Below are 17,341 nucleotides of genomic sequence, written 5' to 3'. Positions count from 1 at the left end.
GTTTTAGACTAGGAAACAGCAGCACCCTGTAACTTACAATAGGGAAGAAATGTATGCACTTTTAAAATATAGAGCCAAGTTAAAGGAATTGGCAACGCGCTGTAGCGATGCGACCTTGAAATCGTGGTACTCAACAGTCGTAATCTATGGTAAGTGACAGAGTACCAGTGCAGCATCTGTCCCAATAATGTTAAATATTAAATTCGAAAGTATTTTGAGATAAAAGTGCAATATCTACATGACGTCACTAAAGCGTAACCGAACTAAATGGTGCTATAATATGAAATGATAAACGAACATCATGTGTTGGTGTTTTGGACAGTAACCTGAAGGTGGTCTCGTCGTTGTGGCTGCTGTAACCGCTGGAAGACCTCACGTGCCGTTTGCCAACACCAGCCTTCCCCTTTCGCGAGGGAAACGCCTTCCGGACCACGCCCGCCACCGAGTTCTCTGATGACGACGATGACTCTCCACGCTCAACTGTCGGATCTGTATTTAGATTAAATATTTATTATATATGCAGTTGGTAAATGACCTATATTTTAAAATTAAAATATGTGTACAAAATTAAAATGCCTATTTACAATTATTAATTTTAAATTGTAACGGGCCATTTAGAACACACGAAAGGTTAACAGTTATAATTGTAATGTGATAAACGAGTTTTTCAAAGTGTTATTTATTTACAGCCTTGCGATTCTGCAACTCACTTTTCGAACTCTCACCGCGGTTTTCACAGCGACGGTCGCGCTCTAATCAGTCGTGAAGCAGTCATTTTACGATTTGGCATTCTGATAAGGAGGGAGCTTGTAGTTTATTGTTTATCAGTTCGAAAGGTGAGTTACAGAATCGCAAGGCTGTTCTAGTAAATGAATTTTTATACATAACAATAAGAACTATATGTAGACAGAGACACATTAATAGCTATTAAAGGATTATAGTATTAATCATATATCCTTTCAAAAGCTAAACCAATCCAGTCTTTAGCTCCCTAAAGAATCGCAGAGCCTAGTGGAGTACGTGTGTAATAGTAGTTGTCGATTGTACTAATGGCGTCTTAAAGAACGAGGCACAAATAAGCCCCTATCCGCCCCTATTCAGCCTACGTATAAGGGTACAATACATGTGGGTGGCGGCGCAGGCCTGAGCGGCGCGGCGCGTTCGCTGTCCGAGTGCGGGGCGCTCGCGTCGTCGCTGACATCGTCCTCGTACTCTGTAATGGGCAGGTGCAGCGTTAGTATCTTCTTCACCTCCGAATCCGTCGACCCCAAGTTGTCCGACTCTGTAACGTCACAAACCGATCAGAACCGCTTCGAGGACCCACGACCGTGATAAGATGTGATGGTAGCGATGATGGAAGCGATGGAGGAACTAGTAATGAACTAAATTTGGAACTTGTGCATGCTTACCTTAATAAATTACAACACATTACGCTCCCAGGATGCATAAAATGCGATCAATTTGTCAAATTCAAATATAACGGGTTATAAACTATAAATAGTGCGGTCTACGTAAAATAATTCACCTAACTACAATTAGATAAGCTTTGCAAACTGGGATTATTGTTTCTCGTACCTTGGCTCTCGGACAGCGGGTCACGGAGTCTGTTCCCTTTTCTTCTCACTTTCGTGTATTCTGGTTCTTTTCCCTGGAAGAGGTATATTATGGTAACATTTAACACTTGTCGAGATGACATAAAAAACGAGTGGAGCATGACGTACAGACCCGAGCGGTAACGCAAGTTCGGCTCTGTACATCGAGAGCAAACAACGTATACGGCGAGAGAACGTTGAGGTATTTGCTACCGCGGCTAATAAAATATGGTCTACCCAATCACATATTAGATTGCCTAACGCCAACCAATATAAACAGCAAATTAAAAAACTACTTTTATATGCAATTGTCGCGCTTCCAAACAAAACTGCTATGGTTACATTAACACAAATCACAGTGGTTTTCTAATGTAACATAATATTGTGACGTAAAATAAAGAAATTAAAAAAAAAACTGGCTGTATATTTATTTCGATTGGAAGGTGACGATTGTGTGACCTTTATTTAAAAACGTTTGAAATTTTGTATTTAAGACATACAATGAGTGTCGGGTCCGCTAGATTTTATAAATTTCAATGTGTGTTTTTTATGTGCGTTTACCTCTATGAAAATTTAACTGTCAAATAGCCCATTAACACTAGATAAATTGGTATATTCAATTGATATTACCTTATATTTATCATTCTTTTTAACATCGTGGTAGACAAAAGAGCCCCTCACGGAGTGGTAAGGGCCACTGTAGACGTTGCCGCTGTAGCTGCTCTCGCTATACGCACTCGGTTTGGTCAACTGGAATGTTGCGTATGGGCAGATGTCTTCTATGTATTCTGGAATATAAATCATATTTGAAAAAAAATATTGGTTGTTTGTAAAGTAGGTTTACGATCGAGATGTTTACGTGATAACGTCTTATTGGTGATATAAGTTTTTGGGAAGTAAGGAATTAATGAAGATAACAATTTTTTCAAATTTTAAATTACATCTATCGTTTTATTCACACTTTTGATGATAAATTTCGGGTGTAAAATGACAAGTTTACTTATTCGACTATGATATACATTTTTCTTCATACATTCACGGAATGACTGGCAGCGCTCGAGATGAGACGGGAGATCGGTCCGTCTCTCTCTCGTTATACCTGCGATCGCGCTCGTGAGGTTTTGGTGTGACACAAGTTTCTGAACATGTCACCCGACTAAAACGATTTTAAAGACGTTATCACGTCAATATTTTACACATTGTTAGACAATATAGTATATAATTCTTGTGTATGTACACAATCAAATCGGTATTCTATACATCATGGTCAAGCCGAAATCGAGCGATGGGGCAGGTTGTCGTAAAACCCAGACGGATAATTATAAGATTATATTTGTATTTAAAAAAAACCAAATGAATTTACAGTCAAAATTCTTATTACGATACTATGCTGATAAAAAATGTACTATGCAATGGTAGGGGAGCCCACGATGCTAAATGGGGATTTACTCGAGCGTCGTAGAGACCTATTGGGATGCAAAGCTTAGATAAAAAGAAGAAAAAAATGTTATATGATAAATTCCTTTTCATCGGTGGGGGAAGCGGCTATAGATAGTTAAATATGTAAAAAAAAACTGTTGCATGGACATCCTCGAGCGCGTCAGATATTGATAGCATCTATGCCCTACGTATTTTTAATAATGTTCGTATGTTAATCTGATCGTTTGCATGATGCGGGTGGTTGTATTTAAGGGTTGAAAATTAAAAAAAAAAAAAATTTATCGAGCGCGTCAGATTTTCTAAGGGAGTGTTAAGTGCACCAAAAAAAAGCTCTCATTCACTAATCTGACGATTTCGATGGGACGCAAACCCACAGCCATTTTCTTAATTTGCAAAAAAAAATCGCAATTTTGAAATACTCAAGCGCGTCAGATTAAGATATATGTGGTTCATCTTTATGTTCTAAACGTACTGTCTCATAATCTGACGATTATCTAGAGGGATTCGCCTGATCTGCCAAAAAAAAAATAGAAAAACGGTTCACCTAAAGGGCCATCCCTGCAACTTCCCGCTAATTCCATTCCTGGGCGCTTAAAATTGATATTTTGAGCTCCCTGAGTTCAAAGAAATAACATTTCTATGCATTTGAGCTCTCCCAGCTCGAAAGTCTGATAGAAGTTTCATAGAACACTATTTTTGGAATTTTCAAACCGCAATAACTTTTGAATGGATCAAGCAATTTTCACGCGGTTGCCGGCATTCGACGCAGTTTTATCATCCTCATAAATAATTTTGCAATTTTAATTGATCGAACCACAAATTTCGGAGTAATCCCGAAAAAACACTTTTTCGGGTTTCTTTCGTGTACGATATCTCTCGAACGAATCAACCGCTTTTGACCAGCTTGGTGGCGATCGACGTGGTTTTTCAAGCTCAAAGGCGGATTAGTTTTTGAAGTTGATCGATAAAGAAACCACTTTAAAAAAAAAAAACTTATTTTTTTAAGATTTTTCAAAATTTCTCAAAATCTATCGGTCCGAATCGGTTCAAATTCACAGGAAATGTAATTTTGAGGGAAATATTTAGAACGCCGTTTAGTAGATTCCGATCGGTTTAAGGTAATGTAGACATCACGCAGCTGCACGCATTTAACTTTATCGACGAATTTTTGTTTTTTTTTTTTCAAATTTTACCAGCTCCTTCCACTTGACCGTATTCAACGAAGAGCGGTTCGAAAAATCGACGACCAGTCACTTTCCGTGCGGCTTGATCCCTTGGCGTTGCGTAGAGATGTGGGATCTCTCTGCATCTTTTACCACATTTACCATGGAGAGTGTTCAGAGGAGTTGTTCGGTCTAATACCTGCAGCTGAGTTTCATCATCGGACATCAAGGCAAAATACAAAATACCATCCGTATAACCTCGACGTCCGTCGTTCCACAACAGAGCGTTTTCTAAGGCAGTTTTTGCCGCGCACTACCACTATGTGGAACCAGCTGCCCACAGAAGTATTTCCGAACCAATTCGACTTAGGGTCCTTCAAGAAAAGAGCGTACCAATTCTTCAAAGGCCGGCAACGCACTTGCGAGCCTTCTGACATTGTCAGTGTCCATGGGCGGCGGTATCACTTAACATCAGGTGAGCCTCCTGCCCGTTTGCGTTCTATTACATTAAATAAAAAAACTCCGATAAAAGTCGTAATATGTATTTCAGTTAATTTACATAAAACACAAATGAATCACAATATTGGTCCGTCAACAATCTAAGTAATTTTGAGTATGCCCACAGACACGCGCAGCCGGGGGACTTCATTTGATATGTAAGGCTTACCATTGGATGCGTGTTTATAGTGATGCGTCGGGTTTGGAAGATGCGCACGCGCAGCCAAATACTGCTGGTCGCGATTGACTTTGTTCTGAAGCTGCGCGACAGACGGCGATTCGCCTGCTCCGCTCTCTGTCACTGCTGTCTCTGTACCACTCGTCTCTGCCGGACGAGGAGCTATATTATGTTTCATTTATTTATATATATATGTAAAATGAAATATGTATTATATAAAAACATTTTTCATAAATAATATAAATTTTTGTAGTGTACGATCACATATTCTAGATCAGCCTTGCGATTCTGTAACTCACTTTTCGAACTCACAATGCGGTTTTCACAGCGGCGGTCGCGCTCAAATCAGTCGTAAAGCAGTCATTTTACGATTTGGCATTCTGATAAACAATAAACTACAAACTCCCTCTTTATCAGAATCGTGTGAAAAAGTGAGTTACAGAATCGCAAGGCAGTTATTTAAAAACAGTTTTTTTTAAATCAGTATTTCAAAATATTGATTTAAAAAACAATGTTCTAAGCTAATTAAAGGCATCAAAGGCTCGTAGATTTGGAAATTTCAGACTTCTTAGTTAATCGTTGTTGTTTGCCAAAATGGGCCCAACTCAGCATTCAGTTGCTGTCAACAGCAACACTGATTTTTATTTCCCATACTATGAAACTACTTCTAGATATAGGATATGATTTTTACAGACTGTACAGTATACCCTTCTAAGGATAGTGTTTGTATTTTTGTGAATAAATAAATAAAAAATTATAAAAAAAAGTTCGGTGGATTATTAATTAAAGAAAACTAATTGATAAACTATAAATAATAAACTATTAACTAACTTATTTTTAAACTATTAATTTAATAAATTCAGTGCTAGATGTAGATTTATGTTAAATATTTGTTTTAATAGTTGCCAGAAAAAGAAATTCTATCTGTCAATATTTCTTACCAACATTACAAAGATCATCATGAACATGAAACTTATTTTTTGCATACCTTATAATTCCTTAAATCCTTTACATCATACGCAGTTTATATAAATACTTACTATTTCTTCTAACAAGTAGCACAATTGCAATGAGGGCAGCCAAAACTAGAAGAGACAGCGCTGCAGGCAGTATGACTCTTGCACCTCCCAAAGACCTCGCTCCTGCAGCCGGTACCGCTGGAGATATCTCTCCTTCCAACACTGAAATTATTATACTTGTACACCACTAATCAAGAGCGTAAAATGAAAATTGGTAATAACCTCTGCGTGTCTTTACATACATCGCCAAGTTTTAGTACAAGATGTTTGCAAGGAATCGCAATCGCTTTTGTTCCATATGAATTAATGATAAAAATTGTGAAATTTCACAGTTTTATCTAATAAATATCTGTCTCTATTCGTCACAGCATAAACACGATTTGGTAGAAAGAGACGAAATACTTCAATTGAAAGAGTGCAATTGATTGAGTTTCTATGAAGGGCTTACTTCTAGTGGGCCAACTAGGAGCAAGAAAATTGTATAATTTATTATCTAAAAATACAAATTGCATTTATTCTTATTTAGAAATACTCTAGTAAAGCTTGCACTTCTAATCTAATTGTACCACTTAGAAAATAAACGTTTCATTGCATTTCATTCATTTCTATTTTTTGTGTCTCTGAAGAACCTCCGAAAATATTCACTAAACCATCGGTACATCTCTAATAGATCATCCGAAATAAAAACTTACTACCGCTGAGTGAGTGAGTGGTAAAGTTGTAAAGAGCGAGGGCGTGTCCGGCGTTGTTATGAGCTGTTATCCGAAGTTGGTAATGCGTGGCTGGAGAGAGTCCGGTCACGCTGAACACCCGCTCTGTTGCTTGCACGCTGTTCGATACTAAGCGCCACTGGGGAAAACGCAATGAAAATTGTTAAGATATATTTAGAGCTGGGCCTTAGGGTATTAAAAATAGTTCGATCTATGACATTTGTATGTGAAAATCCAATACTATTTTGAGATATAGTAGTCATGTCAATCTTATATTTTGTGAAACATATGAAAATCATTGCTAATGGATTTTGTAATCAGTCTTGCACATTAATATTTCAAAATCAATTAATAGTGTTATAACTGAGTGAAGTTTTCTTTGAATGGTTCAGTTTATTGGTTTTGATCAAAAGATATATAATTATATTTTTATTGTATTTTAGTAGGTATTAGTAAAAATAGTAGAAATACCAACTTCACGGCTTTAGCCGTGATGTTTGATGATTGGATCTTTAGATGGCGTTGATTTCGAACATTTTATTAGACTAGACACACTTTTTCCGATTCTGAAAATCAACTTTAGCTTGATTGCTGAAAATAAATAATGTATAAACTCGCGTTTATAGTATTTTAATTAAGAAATACCTGAGTTTGGCTGACTTCTCTGTACTCTATGACAAAGTACAATATCCCACAACCGCCATCTCCCCAAGAGTCGAGCCATACCGTTACAGTTGTGGTATTCAATGTTATCATTTGTGAATGCTTGGGCTTTACTGGAACTGTTGAAGAAAACGTTTTTAGTTATTTGCGGTGGCAATCCAACATCTTGACACAACACGAATAAGACTCCTAAAGAGAACTAAAAGGGCAAGTGTGGTATCTCGGACACACTAAATAAAAACATACACTTGATTATACATACTTGATATATACATAAAAGAATACAAACACAATCACTTTAATCAAACACTCTGCTTTAAGTTGCTGTCATCAGCAACACTGATTTTCAGTGGGACCATACAGTTTTGGACTATCAGCTATATACACTAAACAAAAATGCTAACAATAAAAATAAAATTGTTTAAAAAAGAAAGAAGAGTCCATTTAAAAACTACTATCATCATGGAAATTAGCAGCAAGTCTGAGGAGGTGCAAAAATGCAATATGGATAAAAAAAAAATATGTTTATTATGGAATTTAAGATACAGGTATCACTAATTAGACGTCATTAAGTTTGAATCGGTAGACAGCCCTACTCATCGGGAAAGAAGACAGAGGGTGTAGGCTGAGATAAAAAGTCGGCTTTCTTACCGGTGCCCTTAGTATAAGCATGTACGATATCGCACGGCAGACCAGTCCCGATGCGATTAAAGGCGGTGATGTAAAGCTGGTACCGAGTGCCGCACCAGAGGTTTGGAAGGACGTGTTCCGAAGTACCAGCTTCCACTTGAAGCTCCTCCCAATCGCCGTGTTCCCGTTTGTAATTTATTACGTATCCTGGAAGGCAAAAGTTCCCATGTAAAAAATAATACTTTTTTTTCATTCCCATATAAAAAAGAACTTGCAGAAATATAATACAATTGATATATTTAACTGAAGAGTAGGGCAACTGGCGTCCTTATTGCTTTCGAGGCAATCCAGGCAACCACTTTTTACAATGTTCTATAAAACGACTAAATTATAATAAATTCTGCGTTGTTTATTTAAATTGAGGGTAACATAATTACGGGACTAGTATGACTGTAGTCTATGGGTAAGGTTTAGACTCGAGATTTAGCGCTAAATACCGTATATATTTCGTCGGCTATAATGAGAATGCAAGGAAAATATAAAATGCTAGAAGATGGTTGTAGAGATGGCGGTAACGCGTGTACGAACTTTAAAACTAAAAGAGCGTGCAAATTATGTTAACTAAATTTTGAAGAATATTTAAGGTACTCCGAGAACAGAATACTAAAGATGTGTTTTGCTTGGGTGACTGATCAAGTTTATTTTATGTCTACCCACATTTTTGGTGCTGTTTTGTTTTGTTATTTTATATATGTACATCTGTGCGCTCTATTTTCTAATTTTTAATCTTAGTTTTAAATATTGTTTCTCAATAAGTTAATTATGTAGGTATGCAAGTCTTATGAGAAATAAAGTTATTCTTAAACCTTAAACCTTAAGATGCAAATGGCTAATGGTACAATAATTTCATAAACCATTAAAATCTATAAGAAAAAATAAAGATTTCAAAAGATGCATAATTTGTTATACCTAAAATAGGACTGCCGCCGTCGCCCTGGTCGCTCCACTGAAGATGTAGGGAGTCAGCATAGGAGTCCACCACAGCTAGCACTGGAGGCTGCGGGGGGACTTTCACCTCCACTATGTAGGTGACGTCATCGTGGCCATGTTGGTTCTCCACCAGGCATGTGTAGTTACCGCTGTCCGCATACTGGGTCATGCTAAATCGACGAATGAAAAAATAGAAATCTCTAAATTAATCAACTTTCAAAGTCCGTCAGAATAAATTATTATTTAAAAATGAATTCTTGTTAGTATGCGTCGCTAAAACTCGAAAATGGTTGAACATTTCGGCTAACTATGATCTTTAAATATTTGGGAAAGTTCAAGAAAGATTTAAACGGTGGGAAATATAAATAATAACTAAAAAAATACAAATACTACAGTTAAATTTAAATAATTACAAAAAACTGTTTTCAGGTGGAAAAAATTTGATGTCCTCTTAGAAATAAAATTGTATCGAAAATCCTAGCATACACAATTTTAAGACAAATTTAAATACAAAAATGACTTCAAATCTTGGAATAGACATTTGGGTTCATAATTCAGTATGATTAGGAGAAATTGGCTCAAAGCACGGGTACTCTTCACCTTCCAATAGCAATAGCAGTCACTTCAATATTGAGTTGCTGTATCGATCTTTTCTATCAGCGCTACCGACATTCAGAGCACATCAATATTCCATACAAAAACCACTATGGAAGTTACAGAGTACTGATACAGTTTGATCAAACAGCGAATTCTAGCTTACCTTATAATAAGCGTCCCGTCACTTGTAACATTCTTGCGTAAAGTAGATTCCAATATGGCGCCGTTCATACTCCAAGTGGTTGAAGGTGTGGGAATACCCACTTTATTGCATGACAGGGAAATGTTCTCCTTCCACGGTGTTACGATACTACGGCTGAACGATGTTATTCGCGCTGGCACTGTAATTACATTTTTTATCAATTTTTATATAACAGGGCGCAATCTGGCACGACGCTCAATATCTACTGTCAACTCTTTATAACGAATTTCAAGGGACCAGCTTTTTTTCGTTATACAGAGTTTTGTTATAGAGAAGAGAAAAAAAACTTAATTTATTAATGTATGGGTTTTGTGTTAAACCAAACAAATGTAACCACGGTTGTTTTTACGTATAGAGAGTTTTTCGTTACAAAGAGTTTACACTGTATGTGTCAATAAGAGTTTGTATGAGAAAAGTCTTAATTATTAAGAATTACTTAGTAATTATTAAGTCTCGAATTGGGGTACAATTACAAAAAAATATTGTTTGTTTATACTTCATTTTAGACCATTTTTTTAAATTTATAGCGCCTTTTTTATTTAAAACTTTTGTGACTCAATGTCCTAAAGCAAGAATCTGATTACTTCTTGATGTGTAGTATATTTTAGCCCGATTATATTTTGACAAGATAGATATTGGAGACTTCTGAAATAAATAACAATTGTTTTACGCATACCAGAGTCAGAGGGCAGCACAGTGACGACCCTAGTCGTGTCTCCTTCCCCAAGTCTCGTGGAAGCGGAGACCCAGAACTGATGCGTGGCTCGAGATGGGGATCGAGACGTCTCATGTGTGAGGGTACTTGGAGATAACATGCGTTTATGGGTACCCTCCTGGAACGAAGTTCACAAATTTTACAATTACATTACAATAAACTTATGGAACGCAGATAAGATATCACGCCCATATATCTACTTTATCATTTGCCGAATCTAAATCATTGCGTCCCACACTAGTTTCTGTATTATTTGTGGAAGCAAAATCTAATAGGCAAGTAGGTGATCAGTCTCCTGTGCTTGACTCGCTGTCGACTTTTTGGGTCTACGGTTTCCCCGTGATGTTTTCCATCACCGTTTGAGAGAATCTTAAAAGCGCACATAGAAAGAAATTCTCAGGGATGAGCGTCGCATGCTTAAGTCACTAGAAAGATGAACAATAACAATTTAAAAATTATAATTTCTTAATAAGCAACTTGTGATCCAAACTGTTTTAATGGACCAAGAATATTTTATCAATAACTGCCCATTTAGCAAAGCTGTGTAATAGTTTACCTACTCTAAACAAAGCGAAAATCGATTGAATTAACTCACTTCTCTCCCGTCTTCAATAACACTCATATACAGAGTGTAGCCCACCAGTACGCCATTGGGTGAGGCAGGTGGAAGCCACGACACAAGAATCTTGTTCCTCGATGACACTGCGGCTTTTATATCGGCTGGTGCTGATGGCACTGAAATATTTATTATAAATCTTAAATGTCTAAGTTTTTTTTAAATCCAGAACTGGATAGACGTTTGGCCAATGTGGCCCATTGGAGGGCATGACTGTCCAGGAGATGCCTATTTATCCACCGCTTACATAAATAATTATACATATTAGACTGTCTAGGGACGATGGATGAGGCCAAGGAGTACCTTTGCTGTTTTTACAAGACGATCCAAATCAAGCAGTGTCTAATGACGGAATCAGGTTGTTTAATTCCATGGAGCATTTTCCGGAGTGCAATCTATAGATGACTGTAAGGCAGGCGACTGAACGGCGAGGGTCAAGACTTAGGAGTTGAATTTCAACGAGTAAGTCGTGAGCGTTCTATAATTCGCTTAGCCCGCCTCTCCATAGCATCCAAGGCACCAATGACATTTGGCACCACCGGCCCACAGATGACCTCGTAGTTTAATCGTTGATTATTTTAAAAAGCGTACCACATGTTAAGCATGATTTGACAACACCTTGTTGTTTTGGATTTCATTTGGATTCAAAGGAAAAATAACAAACATTGTTTTTGACATAACAATTCTTCCATTATCGAAGCGATGTATGATTGTTTTACTTAAACGGGTTTGTCAAAGTTTAAAGAGCGATTTGTTGTAACAATTTTACGAGTGCAAAGCATAACCTTAACAGCATCTAGGATCTTATCCCACTATACTTCACCCCCAGCTCACTTACCATCTTCCTCGGTATGGCAGTAAACAGGGGCGGCTCTCACACCATCCCCTGCCGCAGTAAACGCACACACAGTAACGGAATAGTTCGTATATCGACGCAACCCTGACAGTGTTGTGTGCAGGCCTGATATCTGCTTCGTTACAGCATCTTCGCTCCCTGGAAAAACGAAGCATGTTCCGAATATTAAAGTCAAAGTCAAAAATCATTTATTCATATAGGTAACACTATATACACTTATGAACGTCAAAAAAGAAATATACATTAGATGCTTATAATTTTACATTTACTGCCAGTTCTCAAATCAAGGGCGTAAAACGGAAGAGAAGAAACAAATATTAAACGTTTATTACATCCGAAATAGTTCTGAAATGTCCAGTCTTGAAGATTGTAACAATTGTCCATAATTTTAAATTTCAAAACTGGAGTTGATGGTAGACAAACTAAATCATACATACATACACAGACACATATTTTTTATATTTAATAAGGATTTATTTTCAACACACAAATACACAGTATTTACAATATTCTTAACTGATATAATAATAATAACTAAAAATTTATAAATAGAAAATTACTTAACACAAATTTAAAAAGTTTGGTCCCTGTGGCACGTGCACTACGTTTGATGCTTGCATAATTTGATATTAATTTAAAAAATAGCACGAATTTTACTATAGCTTCGTCAACTATGAATAATACTGTAATGTTAGTTTTAAGATTTCAGCATTGATTTTCCATATAATTCGTTTTTACAAGAATGTTCTTTCCATTTAGTTCGGAACAAGTTCACGCTGCTCAAGTTTTCTAAACATAAATTTATTTAACAAATCTAAATACTGTACAGATTATTGTGGGGTCTTTAGCACTCATAGTACCAGCTGCACATGTTGAATTGTATTTAATATTCAATCGATTCTATAACGATGTACTTTTTACACTGTCTATAAAAATTTCATTGCTATAGGTACAGGTCAAAGGTCAATTCCACGTTTGTTTCTATTATTCTAGAGTCGAGATTTATTATTAGGTTCAATATTAACTTACCATACCAATCGGTGACAGGCGCATATGTCACCCTGAAACCCTGTAACACTCCATTCCGCCCTCGCATCGGCGGAGGTTCCCAATTCACTCGTACGGACTGAGAGCTCAGAGCGGAACACGTCAATGAGCCGGGGGGAAGACTCGGTACTAGATTGTGAAATAATTTATTTAATTTCTATTGTAAGAAGTATATGTCGCAGCCAACTAACTTAATTAGCCTTTCAATTAAAAGCCTAGCCTTTTAACTAAACGGCACCGTTTAACTAACGGCCTGAAAGATATTCAGCTGTAGCGTTTGTAACAACATTTAATAAACCAGCTGGCTAATGCTTAGGCCATTCGTACGATAGAGTAATTATTTGGCAGAAATAAAAAAGATAAACATATGACATAAAAAATATTTCTTTTAAAAATAAATTGTTTAAGTCAAATTTACATTATTTTTGTCACTACACTCTTCCATTGTACTTGTTGTTTTTCATGAAAAATTGGAAAAAACCATCAAAGTTGTGGTTTTCCAACGCCATATTTTTGTTTGTTCCGTTTAGTTTGAAGAGTTTCGTTTCGAGTTTGAGAGTGGCAGAAAGTGGAATTAAATTTAAATTAACAGTCAACAGGCTAGGCAAGTAATGAAACGTCATCGATCCTAGTCATTTGCCTGGCCGTTTGATCAACTGGCTGAACATCTTTCAGGCTGCTAGTGAAACGGCGCCGTTTAGTTAAACGGCTAGTCTGTTAATTGAACGGCTAATTAAGCTAGTTGGCTGTGACATTCGTCATTCAAATAAAAATTGACGGCGTTTCAGGCACAGAAGTATAATCACCTATTTTTCTATTAACGGATAATATTACGAAATAGATACAGTAATATGTGGCAAGGGTTATAGCGCCACTTATTTCTTTTAAATATATCTTTTTAATGATATAAGTGTATTTTAGTAAACTATATTTCACATAAAACATTTAAATAATAACATGTTAAGAGTCGACTTATATGTATTGAAGAAACGGAGTGTGAAAACCCGTTTGAATATTAAAGACAAGGTCTTACCATCTTCCATAGTAGTAGCAGTGGTTGGGGGCGAGGCGGGACCCGCCCCTCTACTATTATACGCCTGTACCACAACAGCGTACGGCGTGTGCTTCTGAAGACCGGATAACGTGGTACGAGCTCGTGCACTGCCCGTGCCTTCAACAGTACGAACTGTGTACGACGCACCGCCCGGCCCACTAGCGCTCAGTATTGTACTGTTGTTATTGAGCTGAAGATTATGTATTAAATAATAATATTAATTATAGTATTTTAAATACTGCTATATGTAATAAATAAGATATAAGTCTGATTTTTCATATTTAATGTTAATATTAGCGTATGATACATCAAAATAACCACAAATCTATGTTTTGATTAAAAGGCAAGGTGCCTTTTTAGTGAAGGAGTGTATTTAGACCATACGTTTTGACAACAATTATAATTGGCGTAACTGTTCTTATTATGACATTGTGATAATTAATATGACATTTGCATGCCTATTTTTATATGGCTGATTTTGCGTTTTTTTATAAATAATCAATATGAATGTACCGCTTTTGCAAATAAACAATTAATATAATATTATTCATAACGATGTAAATTATGGTCAAAGTGATTATAATTTTGATTAATTAAGATTTGAGCGTCGTTAAAGTTAACGTACATATTAGAAGAACAATTTCGATTGGCGATTTTTAAATATAATTAAATAAAAAAATAAATCGTATTTTTTTTATTATATAGCCCATTCCTTTAATAATCGAGAGCCCGTCATTGCCGTGGTTTTACATATAGATATATAAAGAGAAATTATTCATATACAATTTTCACATACAATATTATTAAATAGTAATACCGTTGCGTGATCAAATAAATTAAATTGGTTTAATAGTTAAAGTCTAAACCGCTAAATCAAGTGAATTATGAACTTATTCATATTAGACGACAAAAGGGAATAATTGGAATGATTTTAAATAATATTTACACTGCCAGTCATACTTAAATTATTTCCGAACCAATTTGACGAAAAGAACGTACCAATTCTTAAAAGGCAACGCACTTGCGATCCCTATGGCATATAGAATGTCCATGGGCGAGCGGTATACCTTAACTTTAGTCTCCTACCCGTTTGTCCCATGTTCTATAAAAAATCACCTCTTGAAATCCCACGTAATATCCAAGAATGTTCCCATTCCACAAGTCCTTTTGGGGTGGATCCCAAGTGACGATTAGTTCCGTAGAGCTTTTTGCCTCCACGCGGACATCTATAGGTGAACCGCTGGGAACTGAAAATATATTCATATTTAACTTTGCCAGTAGTGGATGTAGAGGATTTCAATAAACTGAGCAGTTTTGGACTAAGTTTGAGCGTGCATCCCTGACGTCACAGATTCAAGCCTCAACTGTGCACCAATGGAATTGCTTTGTGCGCATTTATGTGCGTACGGCGAAGGGAAACATCGTGAGGAAACCGGTATCCTCAGACAGAGAAATCATCCTATTTGAAAAACAAATGAACAAACAAAAAAAAACAAATGAAAACGAAACCGATGCAGAAATCTGAGGCAAAGAACCACTCCTTTTTTTATTTGGCAATATATTTTGACCCTGTTATTAAGTACCATTTAATGGTAGATACTTCTACGTTCTAGTGTCACTACACTTTTCATTGCCCATATTAATCGGTATCAAATAATGTTTATCAATTTTATTTTGGAGTGTGAAAATCTTACCTTCTTCTGTAGTAGTCACTTGTACCAATAGACTTGGTTCGCTCTGGCCCAGGCGATTCTCAGCGATAATCCTTAAGTGGTAGGAGGTGGCTGGTTGAAGATTTTGTACACTTGCTGACGTCACGCTACCAGGAACTATTACTTTTTGAGGCGTCGTGGGCCAAGGTTCTAAAAAATGATTATATTTTTTTTAATTTTCAGAAATATTTGAAATATTTTTGGACCAACCCAGCAACGGAACACTAACATCTACCATGTTATAGAATTTAACTTCATAGACGATATAATTCAAATTATGTAAATGAATTCCTTAAAAAAACAATCGACTGGTGGATTGACAGTGCTCAATAATAATCACATTCGTTTAAGATGATTAAATGTAATAAGTGTTAATAAAAAAAACAAAAATAGTTGGTTGGTTGATACATGGTTGCTATACGTACAGAAGACGACGAAGCTTTTTGAAGTTATACTTCTTTAGGTGCGTTATGAAAAATTGATGAGAGTGAAATTTTACGATTGCGCGCGCACCGTGACACAAAGTTGTCAGTGTGATTATAGCGTGTGCGAGCGAGATGGGAATAAGACAATCTACAAGTAAAAAGAAATAGAATATGCGTGAAGTTTGAAGAGCGCAAATTTTGAATGACCATAATGATTAATGACATTTGTCATTTGCCTTTTAAACAAATAAAGGAGTTTTAATTATTTTTTCAAAGAAATTTAGCAATGTTTTTTCACAAAGACCTATTGTTACTTAGTTAAAAGGTTATGAAACATACCAAGTTATTCAATTGAATTAATAATATAATAAATAATAATAATAATTGTTATTAATATTAATTAATAATTGAATAATATACTAAATATTAAATATTATTAAATTGTTTACGTTAAATATTAATTATTAATTAATTATATTTAAAAAAAATTAAGAAAGCCAAAGAAGTATAACTTCTTACGCGCGTCCATAAGTACAAGCAACCTTTTTTTTTTAGTGATGATCAGTCTATATATCGCCTTGTCGTCCAAAGACGTGGAACTAGTCTGTGCGGAAGGTCCTACGCGTTGGACTGACCAGATCAAGTCTGCCGTAGAAGGTTCAATCAATGAGTCCAGCAGTATCATAACCGCTCTGTCAAGATAGTACCAGATAAGTAGAAGATTATAATGAGTACTTTTGTACCTGGAGCTTCTTTATATTGTAGAATGTAGTTTATAATAGGACTGTTGCCGGCATATGGCTGCGTCCACGATATTTGTATGGACCTTGACTGTTGGTCTATTATCCTTATGTTCTTTGGCATTTCTGGTACCTGAAACAGTATATTATTGTATTGATGTTCTGCAGAGCCTTTTGTGATGTGCATTGTTTTTGTCGAATATTTTTTCTTTAATAAAGATTATTGCTAGTATTGTGTGGCAATACTTGAACACCGATGGTATTTTTAATACGTATTAAAGACATTATTATTTTATTAAGTAACTAAATTACCATTTTTTGTTGGTTTTGTATTTTTATAAGGGCACAGAACCAAGACCGTTTTTGCTAAGATCCAGTTGGCTATTTTAGAAAATGTGGACATAGCAATTATGATAATAATGAATTTGTTATATTATTTGGTAATTGTTATCATATTTATGGTGGTATTTCTATATACATAACTAATTTTAGTT

The 17,341-nt window shown here is 35.9% G+C and overlaps 1 protein-coding gene across 1 annotated transcript in view; it reads right to left on the bottom strand.

The window, feature by feature from the left end:
- LOC125056929 (Down syndrome cell adhesion molecule-like protein Dscam2) overlaps window positions 1-17,341 on the bottom strand; it is a 169,924-nt gene that overhangs the window by 2,656 nt on the left and 149,927 nt on the right. Inside the window, exons 19-37 of the mRNA XM_047660293.1 lie at window positions 16,851-16,980; window positions 15,665-15,832; window positions 15,087-15,217; window positions 13,950-14,160; window positions 12,899-13,045; window positions 11,852-12,007; window positions 10,993-11,132; window positions 10,359-10,515; window positions 9,644-9,821; window positions 8,863-9,053; window positions 7,915-8,100; window positions 7,246-7,382; window positions 6,583-6,739; window positions 5,912-6,052; window positions 4,863-5,018; window positions 2,223-2,380; window positions 1,576-1,648; window positions 1,124-1,282; window positions 327-489 (exon numbers count right to left, since the gene is read on the bottom strand). Coding sequence (XP_047516249.1) covers window positions 327-489; window positions 1,124-1,282; window positions 1,576-1,648; window positions 2,223-2,380; window positions 4,863-5,018; window positions 5,912-6,052; window positions 6,583-6,739; window positions 7,246-7,382; window positions 7,915-8,100; window positions 8,863-9,053; window positions 9,644-9,821; window positions 10,359-10,515; window positions 10,993-11,132; window positions 11,852-12,007; window positions 12,899-13,045; window positions 13,950-14,160; window positions 15,087-15,217; window positions 15,665-15,832; window positions 16,851-16,980 — 2,939 coding nt within the window. The remainder of the gene's footprint in view (window positions 1-326; window positions 490-1,123; window positions 1,283-1,575; window positions 1,649-2,222; window positions 2,381-4,862; window positions 5,019-5,911; window positions 6,053-6,582; window positions 6,740-7,245; window positions 7,383-7,914; window positions 8,101-8,862; window positions 9,054-9,643; window positions 9,822-10,358; window positions 10,516-10,992; window positions 11,133-11,851; window positions 12,008-12,898; window positions 13,046-13,949; window positions 14,161-15,086; window positions 15,218-15,664; window positions 15,833-16,850; window positions 16,981-17,341) is intronic.

Source organism: Pieris napi, chromosome 2 (genome assembly GCF_905475465.1).
Source record: "Pieris napi chromosome 2, ilPieNapi1.2, whole genome shotgun sequence".
NCBI lineage: Eukaryota > Metazoa > Arthropoda > Insecta > Lepidoptera > Pieridae > Pieris > Pieris napi.
The sequence above is the reverse complement of the archived record's forward strand: the minus strand, read 5'-3'. Positions and strand labels throughout refer to the sequence as shown.